Source organism: Hypanus sabinus, chromosome 14, assembly GCF_030144855.1.
Source record: "Hypanus sabinus isolate sHypSab1 chromosome 14, sHypSab1.hap1, whole genome shotgun sequence".
NCBI lineage: Eukaryota > Metazoa > Chordata > Chondrichthyes > Myliobatiformes > Dasyatidae > Hypanus > Hypanus sabinus.
The window spans coordinates 51815516-51839980 of NC_082719.1; the positions used below are offsets into that span (position 1 = coordinate 51815516).

The 24465-nt window shown below is 40.8% G+C and overlaps 3 protein-coding genes across 7 annotated transcripts in view; 2 read left to right on the forward strand and 1 right to left on the reverse strand.

Moving 5' to 3' along the window:
• LOC132404740 (PGAP2-interacting protein-like) overlaps positions 1–18952 on the forward strand; it is a 79690-nt gene extending 60738 nt beyond the window's left edge. Inside the window, exons 15-16 of one of the 2 annotated variants that reach the window (XR_009515657.1) lie at positions 722–845; positions 8860–8997. Coding sequence is in view for 1 of the 2 variants with exons in the window: in XM_059989167.1 (XP_059845150.1) it covers positions 8860–9015; positions 17118–17232 (271 nt within the window). In the remaining variant the exon portion in view is untranslated. Of the gene's footprint in view, positions 1–721; positions 846–8859; positions 9016–17117 lie in introns of those variants that run through there. The other variant, XM_059989167.1, reaches the window with a different exon arrangement.
• Positions 1–22337, reverse strand: part of ociad2 (OCIA domain containing 2) — a 160743-nt gene extending 138406 nt beyond the window's left edge. For both annotated transcript variants that reach the window (XM_059989181.1, XM_059989176.1), the window contains exon 1: positions 22121–22337. The gene's annotated coding sequence lies outside the window, so the exon portion shown is untranslated. The remainder of the gene's footprint in view (positions 1–22120) is intronic.
• A 39-nt stretch (positions 22338–22376) lies between these two features.
• The window catches only part of dcun1d4 (DCN1, defective in cullin neddylation 1, domain containing 4 (S. cerevisiae)), a 70225-nt gene continuing 68136 nt past the window's right edge, over positions 22377–24465 (forward strand). Inside the window, exon 1 of one of the 3 annotated variants that reach the window (XM_059989170.1) lies at positions 22377–22535. In XM_059989170.1, coding sequence (XP_059845153.1) covers positions 22517–22535 — 19 coding nt within the window. In that variant the 5' untranslated portion in view covers positions 22377–22516. Of the gene's footprint in view, positions 22536–22563; positions 22685–24465 lie in introns of those variants that run through there. The other 2 variants (XM_059989171.1, XM_059989173.1) reach the window with 2 other exon arrangements.

Consider the following 24465-nt stretch of genomic DNA (forward strand, 5'->3'; position numbering starts at 1 on the left):
TCAGGTGAATTTTTTTTAACCAAAATGGCACCCATCATTCGTCAGTCAGGAGTACTCACATACCATGCATGACTTTTTAGAAATCTGATATAATATCAGTGCTCCTGGGCACACCTCACCTCACCCACCCCTTGCTCGCTCTTTCTCTCTGTCTCTCAAAGACTCATATTTTTGTCCTTCTAATTTCTCTCTGCACCTTTCCATATCATATTTTCCATTCTTTGCTCCTTTAACACTTTATTTCTGAGCTCTCAGACTTCCCTATTCTCTATTCCTTTTCTCAGCATATGACTCTGGTACAATTTCTCCCCGCACCCCCCTCCCCCATCATCACTTTATTTTCCAACGTGTTACTTTTGCACAATTTTTCTCTTTATCTATATAATTTGATTATCTATTTTCTTACCATTCGTAAGGATGCCATTTTGTGAATCTCACAACAATTGACCATTTAGGGGGCTGATATGTAATAACTGTGATAACCAGTTCACAAAGGGGATACTGGAGTTGACAGGAAATGGCATACAAAGTCACTTTAGATGGAAGGGAATGAGGGTGAAGTTCTTTTCACCTTAACAGCAAAGGAGGGGAAAAGGCTAAGACCTCTGGTATATTTGGTGTAAGTAGGAAAGAACTTGTGGGATCATGAGTTCTTCAAATAATTTTCATCTTTTGTTTCTATAAGTTCTCCCATTTGTATTTTTGTTTAAATATTTTATAGCGGTTATTGATGAAGACTATTGATGGGACTTTGAACTGGTTCACAGTGACACATGGTGGCCTCTGTCTGCAATTGCAGGCAGCAGCCAACAGCTTATCTACGAATTACTATTATCATGAATCAGGTATATTTTTAATGTGATCTTTAGCACTCTGAACCCCTTCTGGATGTAAATAAAAGATAAATGATACCTGTCAAATATGATTTCTATTGACTAAGCATAGAATTTCTAAATAAAAAACAGAAAATATTGGCAAAACACAAGTCAGGTGGTGAAAGAAACAGCTAACATTTCAGTGTAAGCCCCAGATAGTCCTTTCAGGTGAGGCACTTCACCTGCGAGTCAACTGGGGTGATATACTGTATCCGGTGCTCCCGATGTGGCCATTTATACATTGGGGAGACCCGCCGCAGACTGGGAGACCGTTTCTCCGAACACCGGCGCTCAGTCCTCCAGCAGTGGCGGGATCTCCCTGTGGCCACACACTTAAATTCCACAGACCACTCCCACTCCAATATGTCTGTCCATGGCCTCCTCTACCGTCAAGATGGGACCACACGCAGGTTGATGGAGCAATACCTTATCTTCTGCCTAGGTAGCCTTCTACCTGCCGGCATGAACATTCAACTCACAGACCTCTGTTGATACCCCTGCCCCCCCTTACCCCATCCCTATCTATAATTTTAGTCTGGTTCTCTTTCTCTCTCTTTTCCTCCCCCACTATAATCTCCCCCCAGCCCTACCTTTCTTTCTCTTTTATTTCCCATAATTCTCCACCTTCCCCCAGCCCATTTCCCTTCAGCCTATCACTTCCCAGCTCTCTACTTCATCCCTCCCCCCACTTCTTATCCCCCCTCGACCATCCCATGTTACTTCACTCCTGTTGAAGGGTTTTGGCCCAAAACATCGTCACTACCTCCTCCCATAGATGCTGTCCGGCCTGCTGAGTTCTGCTAGCATTTTGTGTTTTTTTCAGGTTGGTGTTCCCAGTTCTGATGAAAGATCTGAAATATCAATTGGTTTATTACAGATGTACAGCACCTACAGTAGTTTAATTTTTCTATTATAATCTTCTTATCTGCTTTGAATAGAACACATGCAGAGCATCTAGTTATTGATGAAAGACGAGCAATTTAGGAAAGTGATATGCATTGTATATGCAATTTCAGTAGCAGATGTTCTGGATATTACTGCTAATTGAATAAAGCTACAACTATATTGAATGGAAAATTCCAGACACTGCCTCAGTTATTCTACTGATATAAGAATTCAAATCTGACAACATTCACTTTCTGCATTTGGTGTTCCTGTGAGTTAATTAATCCATTTTATTTTCCTTTTACGTAAGAAACATAAGAAATAGCAGGAGTAGGCCATCTGGCCAATCGAGCCTGCCTCACCATTCAATAAGATCACGGCTGATCTAGCCATGGATTTATCTCCATCTACCTGCCTTTAAACCATAAACCCTTAATTCCGCTACTTTGCAAAATTCTATTCAACCTTGTCTTAAATATATTTACTGAGGTAGCCTCCCCTGCTTCATTGGGCAGGGCATTCCACAGAATCACCACACTCTGGAAAAAGCAGTTCCTCCTCATCTCTGTCCTACAATATACTCCCCCAAATATTAAGGCCATGTTCCCTAGTTCTAGTCTCACCTATCAGTGGAAACAACTTTCCTGCCTCTATCTTATCTATCCCTTTCATAATTTTATATATTTCTAGAAGATCTCCTCTTATTCTTCTGAATTCCAGTGAGTACAGTCCCAGACTTCTCAATCTCTCTTCATAGTCTAGTCCCTTCATCTCTGGAATCAACCTGGTGAACCTCATTTGCACCACTTCCAAACCCAGTATATCCTTCCTCAAGTAAGGAGACTAGAACTGCATGCAATACTCCAGGTGCAGCCTCACCAGTAGGCTGTACAATTGCAGCATAACCTCCCTGCTTTTAAATTCAATCCTTCTAGCAATGAAGGCCAACATTCCATTTGCCTTCTTGATAGCCTACTGAACCTGCAAACCAACCTTTTGTGATTCATGCACAAGCACTCCCAAGTCCCTCTGCACAGCAGCACGCTACAGCTTTCTACCATTTAAATCTGCTCTTTCATTTTTCCTTCCAAAGTGGATGACCTAGCATTTAACAACATTGTACTCCATCTTACACACCCTTGCCCACTCACTTAACCTATCTATATTTTACTGCAGACTCTCCATATCTTATGCACAATTTAGTATCATGGGCAAACTTAGATACATTATACTCCATCTCCTCTTCCAGATAGTTAATGTATATCGTGAACAGTTGAGGGCCAACCATCGACCCCTACTGCACACCGCTCACCACTGATTGCCAACCAGAGTAACACCCATATATCCCAACTCTCCGTTTTCTATTAGTAAACCAATCCTCTATCTAAGCTAATACATTACCCCCAACTCTATGCATTTTCAACTTATTGGTAGGTCTTTAATGCAGCACCTTATCGAATGTCTTCTGGAAATCCAAGTAAATAATGTCCATCTGCTCCCCTCCATCCACTGCTCTCATTATATCCTCAAAGAACTCCCAGTAAGTTTGTCAAACAGGACCTGCCTTTGCTGAATCCATGCTGTGTCTGTCTGATGGATCCATTTCTTTCCAGATGCCTTGCTATTTCTTTTTTATGGATAGTTTCAAACATTTTCTCAACTACAGATGTTAAACTAACTATCTTATAGTTAGTTACCTGTCTTTTGCCTACTTCCTTTCTGAACAGTGGCATGACATTCGCCGTCTTCCAATCCGGAAGGGCCTGCCCAGAGTCCAGAGAATTTTGGTAAATTATCACCAAAGCCTTCTGCCATTTCTTTCAGTACCCTGGGATGCATTCCATCAGGACCAGGGGCTTGTCTATCTTCAGGCTCACAAGTTTGCTCAGCACTACTTCTTTAGTGATAGCTATTGTACCGAGGTTCTCACCTCCTATCACATCCATTAATTTTAAATTTATTATCACTGATTTATGTCTCCTGAAATTTGTTGATTTGTGGCAACAGTACAATGCAAAGACATAAACATCTATATATCTCAAAATTAAATAGTGCAAAGAGAAGGAAATGTCCAAGGTAGTTCATGGAATGTTCAGAAATCTGTTTGCAGCGGGAAAGTAACTGTTCTTGAATCACTAAGTGTGAGTCTTCAGGCTCCTGTACCTCCTCTCTGATGGTGGGAATGAGAAGTGGGCATATCCCATATGATGAGGGTCCTTAGTGTTGGATGTCACCTTCTTAAGACACAGTCTCTTGAAGATGTTCTTGATGGTGAGGAGGGTTGTGCCTATGATGGAGCTGCTGAGTCTATAACCCATGCAGCCTCTTGCATTGGAGGCTCCACACCAGCTTGTGATGTGACCAATCGGGATGCTCTCCACTGCACATCAATTTTAATTTGTAATCCTTTAGCGAAATACCAAATCTCCTCAAACTTCTAGCAATCATAAAGAAGGCTAGTGTGCCTTCTTCATGATTGTATCAATGTGTTGAGATCAGACTGGATCTACTAAGAAGTTGACACCCAGGAACTTTGTTTATCTTTTTGACTTCTGACAACTCAATGAGGACTGCTGTGTGTGTACCCAGCTTGTTCTTCCTGACATCCACAGTCACTTCCTTGGTCTTGCTGATGTTGAGTGAGATGGGTTGTTTTTTTTCTACACCAGGCAAGCATCTAATTTATGACAGATCAGATCCGTATGACTGCTTGTTTAAAAACAAGTGGTAAGTATTCTTGACGATGGTGTAATTGCAATTGAGTTTGTTGGTTCCCATAGTTCTGCAGATGACATGTTGGTGAGATTTGACAGAGACTTATTCAGGCTAGCCTGGTGGAAGTTTCCTGTGATGATCGAGAAGGCATTAGGATGCACTGACTTACGACTGTTGATTATGGTGCTCAGCTCCTCCAGTGCCAGCTTGATATCTGCCAGCGTGGAATGTGCACTGCCAGACTGATGGTGGAGAATCCACTCAACAGGTAGAACAGGTGACACTCGACCGCCAGATGTTCCAGGTCAGGGAAGTGGGGCTATGATATGGTGCACATATGTCCACCATGGTTAGTTACTCGTGAAGCAGATGACTCTGTCTTGATGCCACCATCCTGTCCATGCAATGGAGAATTGTGCAGTCTTGTTCCAAGGCCTTCAGTTTTATTTTCAAGAGATTATACATTTGCCAGGAGGATGGAAGGGCCCAGGGCCCAGGGCTTCAGTTTTACCTGGATGGCTTTCACCTTCTAATTCTACTCCTGCCATGGACATTTATTTTTCTCTTGTTGACTCCTTAAGGATTTTGCTTCCCTCCTCTCAGAACCTGGAGAACTGAAACTCATTCTCTAATTCTGATTACTAAAGAATTTACAGACTTTTGATAATTAAGTGGTGATCAGCTATCTTCTGACAGCAATGAGCTGATTGGATTCTGAGGAATAGATGGCACTTTGGAAGCCTGATTTTGATGATAGATTGATTGGTATATTTTTGTCTGATGGCAGCTGACTCTCAGTGTAGCTTGGTGTGATTTCTGATAGCTATTTATCCGCAAATTGGTGAAATGATGGACTTTCTACTCCATGTAAAAAGAATGATTTTATTCCTCTCCATTGGATTCTTTCAATAGATAAGCTTGTCGACTGTCAGTTTAGTATTGTTTATGCATTTTAATTAATTTTTGATATATGATATGAATAAAATGTTCATGTGAAAATAGATTGACTAAGGTTTCAAAATCATTGTTTCTGAAGAAGTATTTGTGCATAATCAAATCTTGGGCATTTTGTTTTACTATTTATCCCTGACATCCAATCATAGTGGTTGATAGAATGCTGTAAGACTGTTATTGATTGGAACAGCATTATAGAACAAGTTATTGCCTTCAGAACAGCAAGGGGAAAATGGACGAGGAAGACATGAGAAAATAGTGGAAGGCTAAAAAAGTTATAAAATGGTGTACTTGAACATTCATCAAGTACTGAAACAAAAAGGATTATCCACTAAGGAAGAGGAAAACATTAAAACATTCTGAATTTCACATTTACTGTTCAATTCAGAAATGTTGAAGGACACTTCTAAAATTTGTCCTATTTGCCTTAACAGTTTTATCTGCATTACAGATTCAAATATATTTCAATTTTAAATAATTTTAATGATTTAGAAGAAAGAAGCAAATGTTTGTGGATGATTTAGAAGTGGGTATACTGTAGGTAGAAGGCAAGCTTTGATGCGGATACAGTTTGTAAGATAAATATTAGATGAAGTGGGAAAATTTGACCCACATGGGAACATGTGAACTTCACTTTGGAAAATAGTGTGGGAAAAATACGTTGTTGGAAAAAGACTGCAGAAATGTGCATCACAATGGGTTTGGGGGCCCTTGTGTATGAGACACAGAGCTGGCATACAGTTGCAGCTCAAAATGTAGCATTTACTCCAAAGAGGTTAGAGTATAAAAGTAGTAGAGTCTTATTACAGTTCTACAAGACACTAGTGAAGCCATATCTGCTGAGATCAGTTTATTCCCCTTTATTTAAGGAATGATATATCATCACTGGTGTCAATCCAAAGAAGGTTCAAGATATGGAGGAATTGTTTTTCGAGGAAAGAAAAACATGTTGGGTCTGTACTCATTAAAAAAATATAGATGAGAGGCAGTCTCAATGAAGCATGTATGATTTATAGGGAGATTGTTTAAATGTGGGAGGATGGCTTCATGAATGGGAGTGTCTAGGACCCAAAGGCACACACAGTTAAAGGGGCTACCTGTTTAACACTGAAATGGGAAAGAATTTCTTCCCTCAATAAGTTTTGAGTTCTTGGAATTCCTTGTCACAGAAAGTTGTGGAGGATGAATCTTCAAAACAGATATTTAATTAGTAGGGGAATTAATCGGCAAGGATATGGGAAAGGGCAGAAAAATAGATTTGAGGAAAGTTGAATTGGGCAATGATCTTATTGAATATATCAACTTTCTTTTGGTTTTATACAATAAAAGCAAAATTCAGAGTAAATATTGAGGAGTTTAGAAAGCAGTAAATTCTGAATAATTCAATTAAAATCAAGCCTTACTTTAGTATCAGCAGGATTAAAGAAGTGTAAGTATATGGAGATCACCCAGCTTTGAATATGCATGTCTACACTGTGCAAGGGCAATGCAGCTCACTGCCCAATCCATTCTTCATAGCCTTTTGCTTGCCAGTACTGATTCGGCTCCCTTTTGAAAACCATGATTGAATTTGTCACTAAATAATTGAAATCGGATTCTCTGCATTTCCAGAAGTTTAAAAAAAAAGAAATGACTAACTACCATTAAGAAACTTCAGCATTGCAATATATTTATTTGAAAAACAGATTGTATTGCTAAATGTTGAATGGTGATCTATACATTCAAAGCGGCATGTATTATAAGACCATAAGACATAGGAACAGAATTAGGCCATTCGGCCCATTGAGTTTGCTCCACCATTCCATCATAGCTGATTTATTTTCCGTCTCAACCCCATTCTCCTGCGCTCTCCCCATAACCTTTGACACCCTTAGTAATCAAGAACCTATCAACCTCCGCCTAAAATATACCCGATGACTTGGCCTTCATACTCATCTGTGACACAAGCTGCTGGAGGAACGCAATGGGTCAGGCAGCACTTGTGAAGGAAAATGGACAATGTTTTGGGTTGAGACCCATCATTTAGACTGATCAATGGATGGGACTGATAAAGACATGAAGGAAAGAGATGGAGCAAGAGCTAATAAGTGATAGATGGATCTGGGTGACAGGCAGAGAGAGGAGAAGAGTATGGAGATAGCAACAGATTCTGAGAAATGATAAGTGGAGATGACAAAAAGGCTATCGACGAAATCTGACAAGAATTAAGGTGAGAGGTGTAGGTGATAGGCAGATGGAGTGGATAGAGGAGGGGTAAGCAACAGGTGGCTGGAGTGCGTGTGGGAAGAACTGAATAGATTTGGAGGGGAGAGAAAAGGGGCAGTGGGGGAGCAGTTACTGGAAGTTGCAGAATTCAGTGTTGTTGCCATTGCGCTATTGACTACCCAGGCAGAATTAGAGCTATTCCTTTAGTCTGCATTTAGCCAAGCAGTAGAGTGCTATAACAGATGCTTTGGTGTGGGAATGGGGAGAAGAATTAAAATGGCTAGCAACTGGGAGTTCCTGGTGGCCATGGTGGGTGAAGCTCAGCAAAGTGGACAGAAATCCATGAACATTAAGATCAGTTGAGTGTTTATTGATGAAATATTTTAAGATGAGGCAGGTGGCCAATAATCAAAAAGTTGCCTATTTGACTAAATCCTTTACATATTGTTATGCTAATTATTTGCATACACCTTCATCTATTTGATTAAAAAAAAGAAAGGTATATCAAGTATGGGGCAAAATCCTCTTTCAGTTTCTAAGAGCATGAAAGAAGTTGTCTCAAGCTATTTTACATTTTAAAAAAAGGCACTGAAGATTTAAATCCCGTGATATGCTTACATCATAGTGTTTAGATTTACATTGGTTGACCTGTGCTGTTAAAGGTGCTCAATTCCATTAGTCAAGGCAGTCATAAATTATTTTTGTAGTTTCTATCAGATACAGTTTTTGGAATTGTATGATCATCCATCATTCTCTGGGCAATTTTTAAGGAAGGATCTTGTAACAGACTACAATAGATAAAATAGATGATTCAATCAGAAGACTGATAGAAGGATCGACCATGAATTTTGACATAATTTATAGCTGGTTAAAGGCTGAAATATATTTCCTCTCTTTCTAACTTGAGCTAACCTAGGACAGACATCATTTCCATAAGATAGCTGAAGGCAGCAAAAGCAAAACAAAAAAGAGTTCATATTTCTGTTCCAAGATGTGTGAAAAAGACTCCCTACTAATTGTTTTCATTTTATTTGACATCGACTTCATATATATATGTGTGTGTGTGTGTGTGTGTGTGTGAGAGAGATATATATATGTATGTGCGTGTGTATATATGTATATATATAAATATATGTGTGTGTGTATATATATATATATATAGAGGGAGATATATATATAGTTAAATCTGTTAAATCCACTGGGAAGTAACTACCTTTTGTTTTAGGTTGGGCTATGCCCGCATTTCACATGGTGGTCTAAGTGATACGGAAGTCCAGTTGGGGAAATTTCGGATTCCTGATGACAAAAATCATTATGAAGATAATAACAAGGTTGAAATTGATCCTGAAAAAGTACCTGAAGAACTTCACTTTAACCCCAGGTGAGTGATAGTAAAGTTACCATCAAGGGAAGATGATGGTGATAAACTAATATAGCATATGGTGTTCAAGCAATGAAAATTTTTTCATATCCTTGTATAGAAGGAGGCTGTTCGAGCCTACTGAGTATCCTGGCTCTTGGTGAGTTCAGTTAGGCCCATTCTTCTCATTCTCTTACTTGTAGCTTATTCTCTCTCACATGCCCCAACTCTCCCTTAATTCTCCTGCTATCTCCCTACAATTTGGCGCAATTTACAATGCTCAATTAATCTAAGAGAAAGTCAGTTTTTGGAAAGTGGAGAAATCCATGATCACAAAGAAGGCACAAAAACCCCAAACGGTTAGCATCCAAGGTCAGGATCACTGGCATTGTGTTGCAGCAGCACTAGATGTTAAGTGTGCCTCAGTAGGAGTGACACAAGTAGAAATCAACTGAATCGATTAGCCTATATCTGTTTTTCATTTAATCCTCATAGCCCCAAATGCTTCCCATCATAAGCTTTTATCTGGGAGAGAAAAGAGAGCAGGAGAAAAAAATACTGTAATTAATTTCCAAAGAAAGAATTCAGTTGAACTCTTTGCCATTTCCCAAAGTGATCAAAACAAATTCCAGGAGACTACAATAATCAGGAGGCACACTATCTGACATCATATCTATATCATTATTAATTGACCTTAGCCAAGAATGTAATTACCTTTGGTGTTTTTCACTTGATTTGTAGAATCTGAATAAGTGCTCGTCAACAGGTATTATCCAAAGAATTTGATACAAAAATCTCATTAATAATACATAGAGGTTACTGGATAATTAAGACCTCATCAGATCCATCTTGGATATAAAAGGGATTTAAAACATTTATTTATTTTATTTATTGAGATACGTCAGAGAATAGGCCCATCTAGCCCTTTGAGCCACACCACCCAGCAATATCCAGTAATTCAAAATGACCAATTAACCTATTGACTGGTACCTCTTTGGACTATGGGAGGAAACCTGAGCACCTGGAGGAAACCCACGTGGTCACAGGGAGAATGTACAAGCTCCTGACAGGTAGCGGTGGGAATTGAACCCTGGTCGCCTGTACCGTAAAGTGTCGTGCTAACCACTATGCTACCGTGCCACCCATAGAACAGTATAGCACAGTAAAGGCCCTTCGATCCACGCTGTTGTGCTGACCTTTAAAGCTACTCCAATATCAATCTAACGTTTCCCTCTTACATATTCCTCCTTGTTTCTATCATCCATGTGCCTTTCTAAGATTCTCTTAATTGTCTCTAATGTGTCTGCCTCTCCCACCAATGCTGGCAGCATCTTCCATGAACCTATCACTTTGTGCTTTTTAAAAAATTTGTACCTCTGACATCCCCACCTATACTTTCCTCCAAAACTATAAAATTGTGCTCTCTTGTATCTGCTATTTCTGCCTCCTATCATCTTGTACATCTGTCAAGTTGCATCTCATCCTCCTTTGCTCCAAAGAAAAAAGGCCTAGCTTGTTCAACCTTTACTTCTAAAGCAGTATCCTGGTGAATCTCTACACCCTAAAATCTCCACATTCTTCCTATAACGAGGTGACCAGAAATAAGCACAATACTCCAAGTGTGGTCTAACCAGTTCTACAGAGATGCAACATTATCTTGTGGCTCTTGAACTCAGGCCTCTGACTAACAAAGGCCAACGTACCATATGCCTTTTTAACCATCCTATAAACTTTGTGCAACAAATTCCCATTAACAATAAGTATACCGTACTGGATACTGTTGATGGGGATGACCTACCAGGAATGAGTTGTAGTGGTCCTGCCTCTGGCACAGAGGTTGAACCCTCAACTCGAAAGGGGAGGAGGGAAGAGAAGAGAGCGATAGTTTTAGGGGATTCTATAGTCAGGGGGGGCAGATCGGGAATCTCGGATGGTATGTTGCCTCCCTGGTGCCAGGGTCCGGGACATCTCAGATCGGGTGCAGGCTATTCTTCAGAACGAGGGCATGAACCCAGATGTAGTGGTCCATGTAGGGACCAACGATGTAGGTAAGGTGAGTGAGGGCATCCTGCTTAGAGAGTTCAGGGAGTTAGGAGTGAAGCTGAAAGGCAGGACCTCCAGGGTGACAATCTCGGGATTGCCTCCTGTGCCACGTGCGAGTGAGGCGAAGAATAGAATGATTATGCACCTTAATACGAGGCTGAGAGCATGGTGCAGGAAGGAAGGGTTCAGATTTTTGGATAATTGGTCTTTGTTCCAGGGATGTTGGGATCTGTTTCGAAGGGACGGTCTACATCTGAACTGGAGGGGTACTAACATTCTTGCAGGAATGTTTGCCAGTGCTGCTCGGGGGGGGGGGGGGTTTAAACTAGATGTGCGGGGGCAGGGATCCAGATTACGAGAGAAGATGATATGATGAAGGATAAGGGACAGGTGGGGAATACACGTTTCCCAAGTATTAATTGTGTAAAGGAGAAAGGAGAGACAGAACATGTGTTGGAAAAGTTACATGTACAGAGGGTTGGTCAGAAGGAGCATGGGGTTAAATGTGTAGAAGGTTTGGGTGATCTTGAGAAGGTCATCAAAATTCAGGGTGCAATTAGCCCGATGGAAGTTCAAGGAGCTGGGTTAGGTACAATAGACAGTCTTTTAAGCAAAGAAAGGAGGAATGGGCTAAGAATTCTATACTTGAATGCGCGTAGTGTCAGACAGATGAGCTTGAAGCTCAGATGAAAATGGGGAACTACAATATTGTTGGGATAACGGAGACATGGCTGCAAGGGGATCAGGCCTGGGAATTGAGTGTACCAGGGTATACGTGCTATCGTAGAGACAGAAATATGGGAAGAGGGGGTGGGGTGGCCCTGTTGGTGAGGAATGAGATTCAGTCCTTAGCAAGAGGTGACTTGGGAACAGGGGAAGTAGAGTCTGTGTGGATTGAGCTGAGGAACAGTAAGGGTAAAAAGACCCTAATGGGTGTTGTGTACAGGCCCCCAAACAGTAGCGTGGATATTGGGTACAAGTTGATTAGGGAGTTAACATTGGCATGTGCTAAAGGTAATGCAGTCGTTATGGGAGATTTCAACATGCAGGTGAACTGGGAGAATCAGGTAGGTGCTGGACCCCAGGATAGGGAGTTTGTGGAGTGTCTAAGGGATGTATTTTTGGAACAGCTTGTGCTTGAGCCAACCAGGAACGAGGCTATTTTGGACTTGGTGATGTGTAATGAACAGGAATTGATGTGATCTTGAAGTAAAGGAGCCATTAGGAAGTAGTGATCATAACATGATAAGTTTTTATCTACAATTTGAGAGGGATAAGGGCAGATCAGAGGTGTCAGTGTTGCAATTAAATAAAGGAGACTACGGAGCCATGAGGGAAGAGCTGGCCAAAGTTAAATGGGCGGATGCCCTCGCAGGAAAGACAGTGGATCAGCAGTGGCAGATATTCTTGGGGATAATACAAAAGATGCAAAAGCAATTCATTCCAATGAGAAGGAAGGATTCAAAGAGGGGGAAGGGGCCACAGTGGTTGACAAAGGAAGTCAGAGATTGTATAGCATTAAAGAAAAAGAAGTATGACAGGGCTAAGATGAGTGGGAATACAGATGATTGGGAAAGTTTTAAGGAACAGCAGATCTTAACTAAAAAAGCAATACGGAGAGAAAAAATCAGGTATGAGCTCAGTCTAGCCAGGAATATAAAAGGGGTTAGCAAAAGCTTTTTTAGCTATGTGAAGAGAAAGAAGATAGTTAAGAACAACGTTGGCCCCTTGAAGAATGAATTGGGAAAAATTGTTATGGGAAACAGGGAAATGGCAACAGAATTTAATGCATACTTTAGATCTGTCTTCACCAGGGAGGATACAAGCAATCTCCCAGATGTATGGATGGGCCAGGGTCATAAAATATCAGAGGAATTGAGACAGATTGACATTAAGAAAGAAACTGTGATGAGTAGACTGGTAGGACTGAAGGCTAATAAATCCCCGGGTCCAGATGGTCTGCATCCGAGGGTTCTAAAAGAGGTGGCTCAGGAAATTGCGGATGCATTGGTAATCATTTTCCAATGTTCCTTAGATTCAGGATCAGTTCCTGAGGATTGGAGAGTGGCTAATGTTATCCCACTTTTCAAGAAGGGAGGGAAGGAGAAAACAATCGCCCTGTTAGCCTAACGTCAGTCGTGGGGAAGATGCTTGAGTCCATTATTAAGGACGAAATAGTGGCACATCTTGATGGCAGTAATAGAATTAGGCCGAGCCAGCATGGATTTACCAAGGGCAAATCATGCTTGACTAATCTGTTGGAGTTTTTTGAGGGTGTAACAGGGATGTTAGACGAGGGTAACCCAGTGGATGTTGTGTACCTAGATTTTCAGAAGGCATTCGATAAGGTGCCACATAGGAGATTGGTGAGTAAAATCAGAGCTCATGGCATTGGCGGCAGGGTTTCAACATGGATAGAAAACTGGTTGGCAGATAGAAAGCAAAGGGTAGCAGTGAATGGGTGTTTCTCAGACTGGCTGGAGGTGACTAGTGGGGTACCACAGGGCTCTGTATTGGACCACAGCTCTTTACGATTTATGTCAACGATTTAGATGAGGGCATTGAAAACTATATCAGCAAGTTTGCTGACGATACTAAACTGGGTGGCAGTGTGACATGCAAAGAGGACGTTAGGAGAATACAGGGAGACTTGGATAGGCTGGGTGAGTGGGCAGATACTTGGCAGATGTCATTCAATGTGAATAAATGTGAAGTTATCCACTTCGGAAGCAGGAACAAGAGGGCAGAGTATTGTCTGAACGGTGTAGAGTTAGGTAAGGGAGAAATGCAAAGAGACCTAGGAGTCCTAGTTCATCAGTCAATGAAGGTGAATGAGCAAGTGCAACAGGCAGTGAAGAGGGCAAATGGACTGTTGGCCTTTATTACAAGGGGAATTGAGTACAAGAGCAAGGATGTCCTTCTGCATTTGTACAGGGCCCTGGTGAGACCACACCTGGAATATTGTGTACAGTTTTGGTCTCCAGGTTTGAGGAAGGACATTCTGGCAATTGAGGAAGTGCAGCGTGGATTCTCTAGGTTGATTCCTGGGATGGCAGGGCTGTCTTACGCAGAGAGATTGTAGAGATTGGGCTTGTACACACTGGAATTGAGGAGATTGAGGTAAGATAATTAAAGGATTTGATAGGATTGAGGCAGGAAATATGTTCCAGATGTTGGGAGAGTCCAGTACCAGAGGGCATGGATTGAGAATAAGAGGTCAGTTATTTAAAACAGAGTTGAGGAAGAACTTCTCCCAGAGAGTTGTGTGGGTCTGGAATACACTGCCTCGGAAGACGGTGGAGGCCAATTCTCTGGATGCTTTCAAGAAGGAGCTGGATAGATATCTGATGGATAGGGGAATCAAGGGATATGGGGACAAGGCAGGGACTGGGTATTGATAGTGAATGATCAGCCATGATCTCAGAATGGCGGTGCAGACTCGAGGGGCCGAATGGTCTACTTCTGCACCTATTGTCTATTGTCTATAAATTTGAGGAATTTATGAATGTAAACTCCAAGATTCTTCTGTTCCTCAACACTGCTTACAAAATGTATATTAAAAGCAGCACAATCAGCCTCCTGGATAGGGGATAAAAGCTTCCTCAGATCTTCTCAAAATTACATGCTCTTTATTTTAAACATGTGCCCTCTGGCCTTAGACACCTTGATCACAGGGCAAATGATTGTTTACCTCTCATAATTTTGTATACCAAATTTCCACTGAGTTTCCTCTGCTCCAACTAACTTGTTTCTCTCTTTTTTTCCCCCAAAGTCTAATGAAGGATTCTCATCTGAAACATCAATGGTTTCTCTTTCCACAGATGCTGCCTGACCTGACTAGTTTCCGCAGTATTTTGTTTTTATTATGTTGGTTTAGTCATCCTTATCGTACATGCATAAACCTAGCCTGTGGGACAGATCCCACCACTGTACTAATAACAACTTATTACACAGATCTAGAGATTCTGATTAACTACCCCCATTAACCTATTTCAGCTCAAATACATCCATATTTTCTGTGAATGCCAGCTACATTTACCCCTAAATGATTGATTTATCTAACAAACATAAGGAGTCTCAGCACCAAGGCCTCTGATACATCACTGAATAAGCCAATTTTGGATCCAGTTTACTAACTTGCTCTGGATCCCATGGGTTCTAAACTATTGCACCAAATTTCCATGCAGGATCTTGCCAAAGGCTGTATTAACTGCACTCCCCATTAATGCACTTTACTGTCATTTTGAAAATGTCAGATTGGTCAGTCATGATCTCCCGCATTGATTAATCCTTGCCTTTACAAATGTAGATTAATCCTGTTTCTCGGAACTTTTTCTAAAAACTTCCTGTCACTGGCATTGGATTCACAGGGCATCGATTACCTGAGCGACACACACAAATTGCTGGAGGAACTCAACAGGTCAGGTAGCATCTATGCAAATGACTGAAATGTCAACAGTCTATTCATTTCCATGGATACTGCCTGACATGTTCCTGCAGCATTTTGTGTTTGTTGCTGTGGATTTCCAGCATCTGCAAAATTTCTCATGTTTATGATTTCCTTCAAGCACCTGGCTTATTCTTGCTGGCTTTCTTAAATAAGGGCACCACATTTCCTGTCTTCCAGTCATCTGATGTTTTTTTCTGTGGCTAGCAAACATTTAACCATTTGTGAGGGTTTCAATGATCATGCAGTATTAGCTAAGAATGCATTTATTTGGATTTCAGAAATTTGTTTATCTTTAAGCCTGCTAAGAAATCTAATACCTTATGCTTTTTAATATTCATTTATTCCAAAACTTACCTCTCTGAATTGTCGAGGAAGATTATTCTTCCTAGTGAACACAGAAGAAGTATTAATTTAATACCTTACCAGCATTCTCTACTTTATGCCCATTTGCCCCTTTGGTTCTTTTTGAACCATACTCTTTCCCTGGTTACCCTCTTGCTCTAATATATTTATAAAATGCTTTTTATTTTCTTTTTGACATTTTCTGCTTCCTCTTCCCTTACTGATTTCTTTATTAGTTACCCCTTAAACCTTCTATACTCAAGTCACGTTTCCCACATTTTCACTTTTCAATACCTGTGATAGGCTTGAAATGTATAGTCACAATTGTCCAAAGTGCTCTCCCACTGATTCTCCAAACGTTTGTTTAGTTATAGTCCAAGACAAGGTATAGTACTTTACTTTATCCTATAGGATAATCTATGTACATCTCAAATCTCTCCTGAATGCAATGTAAAAATTCCAGCCCATGTCCCCACTGTGCCTTTCAGAATCAGGTTTAATATCATTAACATATGTCATGAATGTTTTTGTTTTGGGACAGCTATATAGTGCAATACATAATAAAACACTATAAATTACAATAAGAAACAAATAAAAAAGAAATTAAATAAGCAGTGCAAACAGAGAGGGAAAGTAATGGAGCTGGCTGATTTTGCAATTTCTGCAGTTTTTTCTGATCCTGTGCAGTGGCCCCTCCATGCCAGACGGTGATGCAACCGGTTAGAATGCGCTCCTCAGTACCACTGTAGAAATTTGCTAGTCTTTGGTGACATACCAAATCTCCTTAAGACTCCCAATAAAATATTGCTGCTTTCATGCTGCCTTTGTAATTATATCAATATTTTTGGCCCAAGATCTTCAAAGATGTTGACACCCAGCAACTTAACTACCTTTCTACCTTTTAACCTCTCTGCTGCTGATCCCTGTGAGGACTGGTGTGTGTTCCCTCAACTTCCCCTTCCTGAAGTCCACAATTATTCCTTTGTCTTAATGATGTTGAGTACAAAGTTGCTGCTGGGTAACCACTCGACCAACTGATCTATCTTATTCCTGTACACCACCTCATCACTATCTGAAATTCTGCCAACAATAGTTGTGTTATTGACAAATTTATAGATGGTGTTTGAGCATGGGTGTAGAGAGAGTAGACCACATCCCTGAGACAGAACTTAAAAGTTCCATTGAAACAATGACTACATCATGTTTAATAAGAAGTTGTGTGGGATAACTGGTTAATTTATTGCTTGTTTTATGTTTTCATTAATACTATTAGAACTTTCCCTCCTAGGTTTGGATCCTTTAAGATTGGACACAACTATGAACACATTCACCACTTTCATATGAACACCCCAAAGTACTTTATTCATCAGAATGAAAAAGGGGAAAATAAAATGCGTACATGATTGCATTAATAATATAGGAAACTTTTTGATACTCATTGAATATTTCTACATATCAGTGAGGTTACATAACTCTTTATTAAGAATCTTACTGTGTTGACCGAAACTTTAGAAACCATCTACAAGAACAATGTTTTATAATAGAATCCATAGTATTTATGACTAAAATGAAAGTTTTTGACCTCTTTCGTAACAAACTAAGTTAGTGATTATTCATTGCTTCCTATTATGTTCCACAAACCTTTCCAATGCTTCTAATTGTATTTATTCTTGTATAAACTGAACAAACTATAGAAGAAGAAAAGAAAATCAAAAATACACAACCAGTTATAAAACTTCCCTGTTGTTACCTCCATAAACTTGGAAATGTTATAATGTTGGAAATGTTAAATGAAGATGTCCTTTCTCACATGAGCAGATAGCTGGGATCTGACAAGGCTGTTCTTGATCTAGAAATGGTGGAAATATCTGTAGTTAAGCTTTTATAATGATGGGTAATCTGCATCTTAGTTCCAAGCACCATTACATCAAAGACATACAGTCATTCAAATGGATTCCCCTGCAGCATTATGCTTTACCTGTTTGGAAGATGTATAAAAAAAAATTGCGCTAGATTTCAGTATGCCTTGCTGAATAATACTACAGTAAATATCTTATACCCTCGCCACCCTCAGGACTGTGGACTATAAGATTTTCTGGACTAATGCATGCTACTCCAGTGAATGCCCCAACACACATTTTCACTTTTTTTTAATGCTACATGGCTGCGTAATATTTCAGTGACTCCGGTGGGCATGCAAGGAGTGGAACTAGAGTCCCAGTGTGTCTAAAGGGAATAGGAAGAGAATGCTCTGAGTTTCAATAGCACTCCATACCTCAGCTCTGCTTGGAAAACCAGCCACATTCCTGACCACAGTCACACACCCAGTCCATAATCAGGATTCCAGTTCTGGCTACACATCTCACTTGCACAGTCTTGGTACATACTCAGGACTAATGAGTAAGCCAGATGTTGAACCACTGGGATTTCTGAACGGCAGAGAATTATTGCTTTACTGTAAGTAATAAGTTGAAGAAAACAAAATGGAAATATTTATAAAGTGGGGATAATCTTAATAAAATAGATAAGGGATAGAACTCATTGACTTTTTGAAATATGATTGTAGATGAAAAAAAGTCCTGTAAGATTGAGTTTGTATTAGAAACCTTCTATGCAAGAAGATCTTATAGCTTAGCTAGATCACTCAAACCATTTCCTTCAACTGACATCCTAAAAAGTATTATCGGAACAAAGGTGCATTGTAGAAATCATTGGGCTCATTGTAAATAATTTTGAAGAAATAAATAATTGAGGTAGTCAATGGATTAAGAAGTGCCCAAACATTATAAATGTTAAGAAGCTAATAGGTAAGCATTATTTTCAAGGTTTAGTTAACTTAAGGCTATAAAGTCAGAACTAGAATGAAGTGGGAGGTTGGAAAGTTATTTAAAAATAGCTACTGAGACAAAAATCACTTGTGGCTTATCCTTCACAACAGTGACTACGCTTTAAAAATGAGAGCTTTAGAATTTCCTGAAAAGGATATGAAAGGGTTTATCAATGCAAGTGTTCCTTTTATAAAGAGGATGAAAAGTTAACTTTTGTAGAATATTAGCATGAGATGACTCTAATACATACATTTCTTACATCATTGTGTCTTCTAATAAAATTTGAAATTTACAATTTTGTTTTGTACTTTTGTACTGTTCCAAGATGTTTATCATCTACCTTGAAATAATTTCCCCAAAAATTATCTTGGTGTAGACATTAAGTATCACTGTCTGTCAAATGATCTAAATAAATGAGAGCATAACATACCAGCTACACTCAGTGGTCACTTTATTAGGTACCTCCTGTCCATGGTTTTCTTTCTGTTACTGCAGCCCATCCACTTCAAAGTTTGACGTGTTGTGCATTCTGCACACTACTGTTGCAACATGTGGTTATGTAAATTACTGTAGCCACCTTGTCAACTTGAACCAGTCTGACCATTCTCCTCTGACCTCTCTCACTACAAGACTTTTTTGCCCGCAGCACTGCCACCCACTGGATTTTTTTTGTTTGTTTTTGCACCATTCTTTGTAAACTCCAGAGGCTGCTGTGCATGAAAATCTCAGGCACCACTCAGCCAGTCTCCCTCCTATTTATCACCACCTTTGATTCAGCCAATGACTGTGGTGTCATCAGCTAACCTAAATATGGTATTGCAGCTGTGCTTAGCCTCATATTCATAAGTATAAAGTGATTAGAGTAGGGGGCTAAGCACACAGCTTGTGGTGCAACTGTATTGATGGAGAGTGGAGAAGATGTTGACAATTTGAACTGTCTGGGGTCTGAAATCGAGGATCCAATTGCAAAAGTAGTATTGAGGCCTAGGACTTGAAGCTTATTGCTGAGTTTTGAGGCGATAATGGTAGTCAATGAAGAGCATTCTCATGTATGCATCTTTGCTGTCCAAATGTTCCAGGGCTATGTGAAGAGCTAATGACATGGTATCTGCCGTTGACCTGTTGTGAATTATAGCAGATCCAAGTCACTTTTAAGCAGGAGTTGATGTGTTTCATCAGCAGCCTCTCCAAGCACTTCATCATAGTAGATGCATGTGCTACTGAATGATAGTCATTAAGGCGGGTTACCACGTTCTTCTTTGGCACCAATATAACTGAAGCCTGCTTGAAGCAGGTAGGAACCTCACCTGAATGCCGAAGTGAGAAGTTAAAAATATCAGCGAACTCTCCAGGTAATTGATCATTGTAGGTCTTTAGTACTCAGCCAGGTACCCCATCTGTATCGGATGCTTTCATGTCGGCCTGAAACACTGAAATCACCGGGTCATTGGGGGCTGTGGCAGTTTCTGAAGGCGCCTCCATGTTTTGATGGCCAAAGCGAGCTCTGAAGGCATTGAGTTCATCTCGTTTGCTCATTACATTTCTTCCTCATTCTGATGTTTGGTTTGAACAACAACTAAAACTCTTGACCATGTCTGCATGCATTGAGTTGTTGCAACATGATTGCTACTGCTGCGTTGAATCAGGACATGACTGACTGATTAGATAACTGCAATAACGAGCAAGTGTACCAACTAAAGTGTCCACTGAGTGTATATTCATTAAAGTTCATTCATTTATTTCTACTAATTGTCACTACAGTACTATTTTAATTTCAAAGTAATTTTTCCATTTGTAATGTGTATTCTTTCCAACTCCTTTTATTCTATCATCCTTTTTAGGTTGTATTCTCATGTTTGAACAGTCTTTTCCTCATCACAACTGTCCATTTATTCAATTTACCAGTAACAAACTATTAATCCCTTTTCCTGGCATTTTCTCACCAATTCAGCCTCCAATATATCGAAAACCATTAAGATGTCCATCACCAGCAAGTCAAGTTAGACAAGGGAAAGCAAATCGCAGAGGCAGGAATATTTAGGAAAACTAGCAATAGAAAAAAGTGAATTGTGAAGTGGGAGAACTGAGCTGAAGGGAAAAGTCTGGGAACAGTAAGAGATCACCAAATCCTACAAATGTTGAATTAAAACAGCCAAATACTTGTCAAGGATAGAAGTGATGAGAGGCCTGGTATAATATTTAGCTTTAACTAACCTGACACACAGGACACAATAATGCCATGAAGGTAAGAATAATTAATAAAATGCTATTGAAGGTGATCTCCAGCAAAGGAGTGTTGGTCTGAGTTCTAAGAAGACATTAAACACGAATTTAATTTCTCTTAGAATTTGTGGGAGTTTGTGTGAGAATTTTATGTATGTGTAATTTTTGTCAGCACATGATACATATTGGATAAAGAATATTGACCCAATATTGAGGATAAAATTATGGATCACATGTTACAGTTATACAAAGTGTTGGTTGCCCTGCGCTTGGAATATTGTGTGTAATTCTGGTCACCACACAACAGGAAGGCTGTGGTTAAGCTAGGAAGGGTGCAGAAAAGCCTCACAAACATGTCAACTTGATTTGAGAGTTTAAGTTATCACTACAGCTTTGACTGGCTACATTTGTTTTCTCTGAAGCGGAGAGTCTAAAAGGTGACATGATAGAAGTACATAAAATTATTAGAAGCACATGTATGATAGCCTCTGTTTGTTGGTATGGGCACCTAAAACTACAGAGCATGGGTTTAAAGGGAGGAGATAATGGGATAACTTTTTCACACAACAGTGTCTGGAATGAGCTGTAAGAGGATGCTGTGGACTCAGTGATAGTAATAGTATGTAAGTGGCACTTCGATGAGCAGGTCACAGTGGAATATAAAATTATTGCAGGCAAGTACATATAGGCATGATAGTCGGCGTAGACGTGCGTGGCCGAAGGGCCTTTCCTATGATATACAACTCTCTGAGAAGTGTTGGTATGCCAGTGAAATGACTAGAGTGAGCAGGACCATCACTGAGTCTCCAGATGCCTACGGATCAAGAGGTGTCGGCCGTGGACCAAGGCTGCTGGGACACAAGCCGGGGCCTGATCAACTCTGTCCCGCCGAGGGCGTCGGAATACCCGATAACCCCAGGTTAGGCCACTGAAGACGTATCGCAGTGCATCCTAGGATGTATCTCAGAACCATGAGGGCAAAACGAGTGCAAGAATGACAAAGAGAATGCTATTTTACGCTCAATGGAATCGCAGCACCCAACGAGTAAGCCTTGAAAAGTCACTCGTGCGGAAGAAAACCTAAAACTAGATTTATTTAAAGCGTAACCATAGTCATGACCTCAGCGGCATAATTCAGCCATCTGGTTCCCTTTTCCCCTCCCCCAGTAAACATTGCGGCACGCTGCTCTCGGACACTGATTGGTCCACTGGCGCCTGTTGCTAGGATAAGAGCCCATACCTATTATTTACTGCATCGGCGAGGTGTGGCTTAACTGGAGGGAAAGTAGAACTTGGTCTCAGGGGTATAAAAATCCGCACTTGGTCGCTGGCAAAGTAGAAGAATTATGCGCTCAAGTTCACTCCCATCAGAGGCTAGAACGGGGACAAGTAATCTATAAGCCGGTGGATCTTGCGCCAGTGGAGGAGGAGAAGGCGGGGACTGAAAGGCGCCTGGGTGACCCCAAACACGCCCTTTGACATTCCAGTGGCCAATCGAACACCGCGCTGAACACCGAGCCGGAGAAGAGCCAATCGCCGCGCCGCCGAGGCGGGACTTCCGTAGTTGCTGGCTGGTTTTCCCGGCACGAGCGGAGCGGTTGTCCAGCGGCGTTCTTGTACCTTTACTGCACTGAAAATGCACGCGGATGCAGTCAGTAAGTATCGGCTCGCTGGCCCCATCGCCTGCCCCTTCCCCGTTCCGCAGCCAGTCCAGGATCTCTATAAAAAGAAAAGGATTGGCGTGCGTTGCCTACCTTTCACACCACACCCTATATCGTTGTTTAATCAGGATTTTGCGTTACTGGTAAGAGAAGCAATGGCGCAGCTATTATCCTATCTGTCTTCCCCTCCCCCTTCTTTCTGCAAAGCGCTGGTAAATACTCCCCCCTTCCCCTTCTGTTTATCGTTCGGGGGCGAGGAATGGCAACGTGATAATTTCCCGGTCATTAGAAAATGAGGTAAATCAGCCCTCGTACTGCTGAAGGAAGGACATGAACATTCTCCTCCCTCAGTTATGGGGGTGGGGACTTTAACTCGGCTGCAAAGCTGGTTTGAGTTGCATTTGTTTAATGCTGTCTTGTGGGAGGAACAGAGCACATCAGCACGCAAGTGCGATGTTCGTGATGTATTCTGGGAATGGTAGTTATGTGATGACGCATTCTCTGGTTTACGCGTGGCAGCCCGTCACAAGTGAACTGCAATCCCCACAGAGCTTTTGGGCGCAATGAGCCGGTGAAGTGTTGTTAAAGCCCTTTCCCACTCGGATGCGGAGCTCCACCTTCCCATCTCTGATTGGCAGAGCAGATGTTCGCGCACGCCTGTCTGCCTACACTTCGCGTTTATTGGTCAGCTTCTGCGTCAGTCATTAAAACAATTCTATTTCTTGGCTCATAGATCTCTATTTGGAAAACAAATTATCTTAATACACTCGCTACTATTAGCACTTCCACCACTGGTGCGATTATGCAGGATATGGTAATTATTCTGCGTTCGGGTCAGTTGGTCTGTCATTACATTTGACCGTTTATTTGTCTAGCTTTGGAAACTTGTCATTTGAGGGTATTAATGCAGTAGAGCAATTTCAGATTTAAAAATCTTCCTCGTTGGTTTGCTGTCAACTGTTTAATCCAGATTTGATTTGATTTGACTGGATCAATTAAGCTTCCTCAATCAGCAGCAGTGTCAACACTTGTATCTGAGAAGTATGTGTAACTTTTTTAACTCTTGTGTTTTCCCAAATTGGTGGTGTAGTATTTGCCACATAATCGAATTTTGTTTGGAGTATGTTTGCTGTTCGTGCTTATGTTTCACTATAGTGGAATCATTTATGATCCCATTCTCATGTGGAAGTACATTGTTTATGGATTAGTGTTGGTTCATCACAAATACTTATTTTTGTCTACATTGTACCTATTAACTGGGGAAATATAAATTATTAATGCAAATTTGATGTAAAACATTTTGGATTTGTAAAGTGCACTTCTATTCTTGACAGAACGGCCACAGTCAGTCTGTGTTGGCAAATAAATCCCTTGCTCCATCACACTCAGCACTGGCACTTCCCAGGCTGTGTGCTCAGCCACCCGGTATTGTTCAGTTCTCTGTTGGCACATGACTGTATTGCTACATGCAGTTCAAGTTCGCTGATGATAAAACAGTGCTTGGCCTCATCAATGATGACGGGATGGCATTCAGCGGGGAGATAGAACAGCTGGTAGAATGGTGTGAGCACAGCAACTTGATTCTCATTGTGTACAAAACCAAAGAAATGATTGTGGACTTTAGGAAAGTGCAGGCTGATGGCTCCTCACTGCATATACGGTGGCATGCAAAAGTTTGGGCACCCCAGGTCAAAGCTTCTGTTACTGTGAATAATTAAGGGAGTAGAAGATGAACTGATCTCCAAAAGTCATAAAGTTAAAGATGAAACATTCCTTTCAGCATTTTAAGCATGATTAGTGTATTATTTTTGTTTTGTACAATTTTAGAGTGGGGGAGAAAAGGAAAGGAGCACCATGCAAAAGTTTGGGCACCCCAAGAGATTTGAGCTCTCAGATAACTTTTACCAAGGTCTCAAACCTTAGT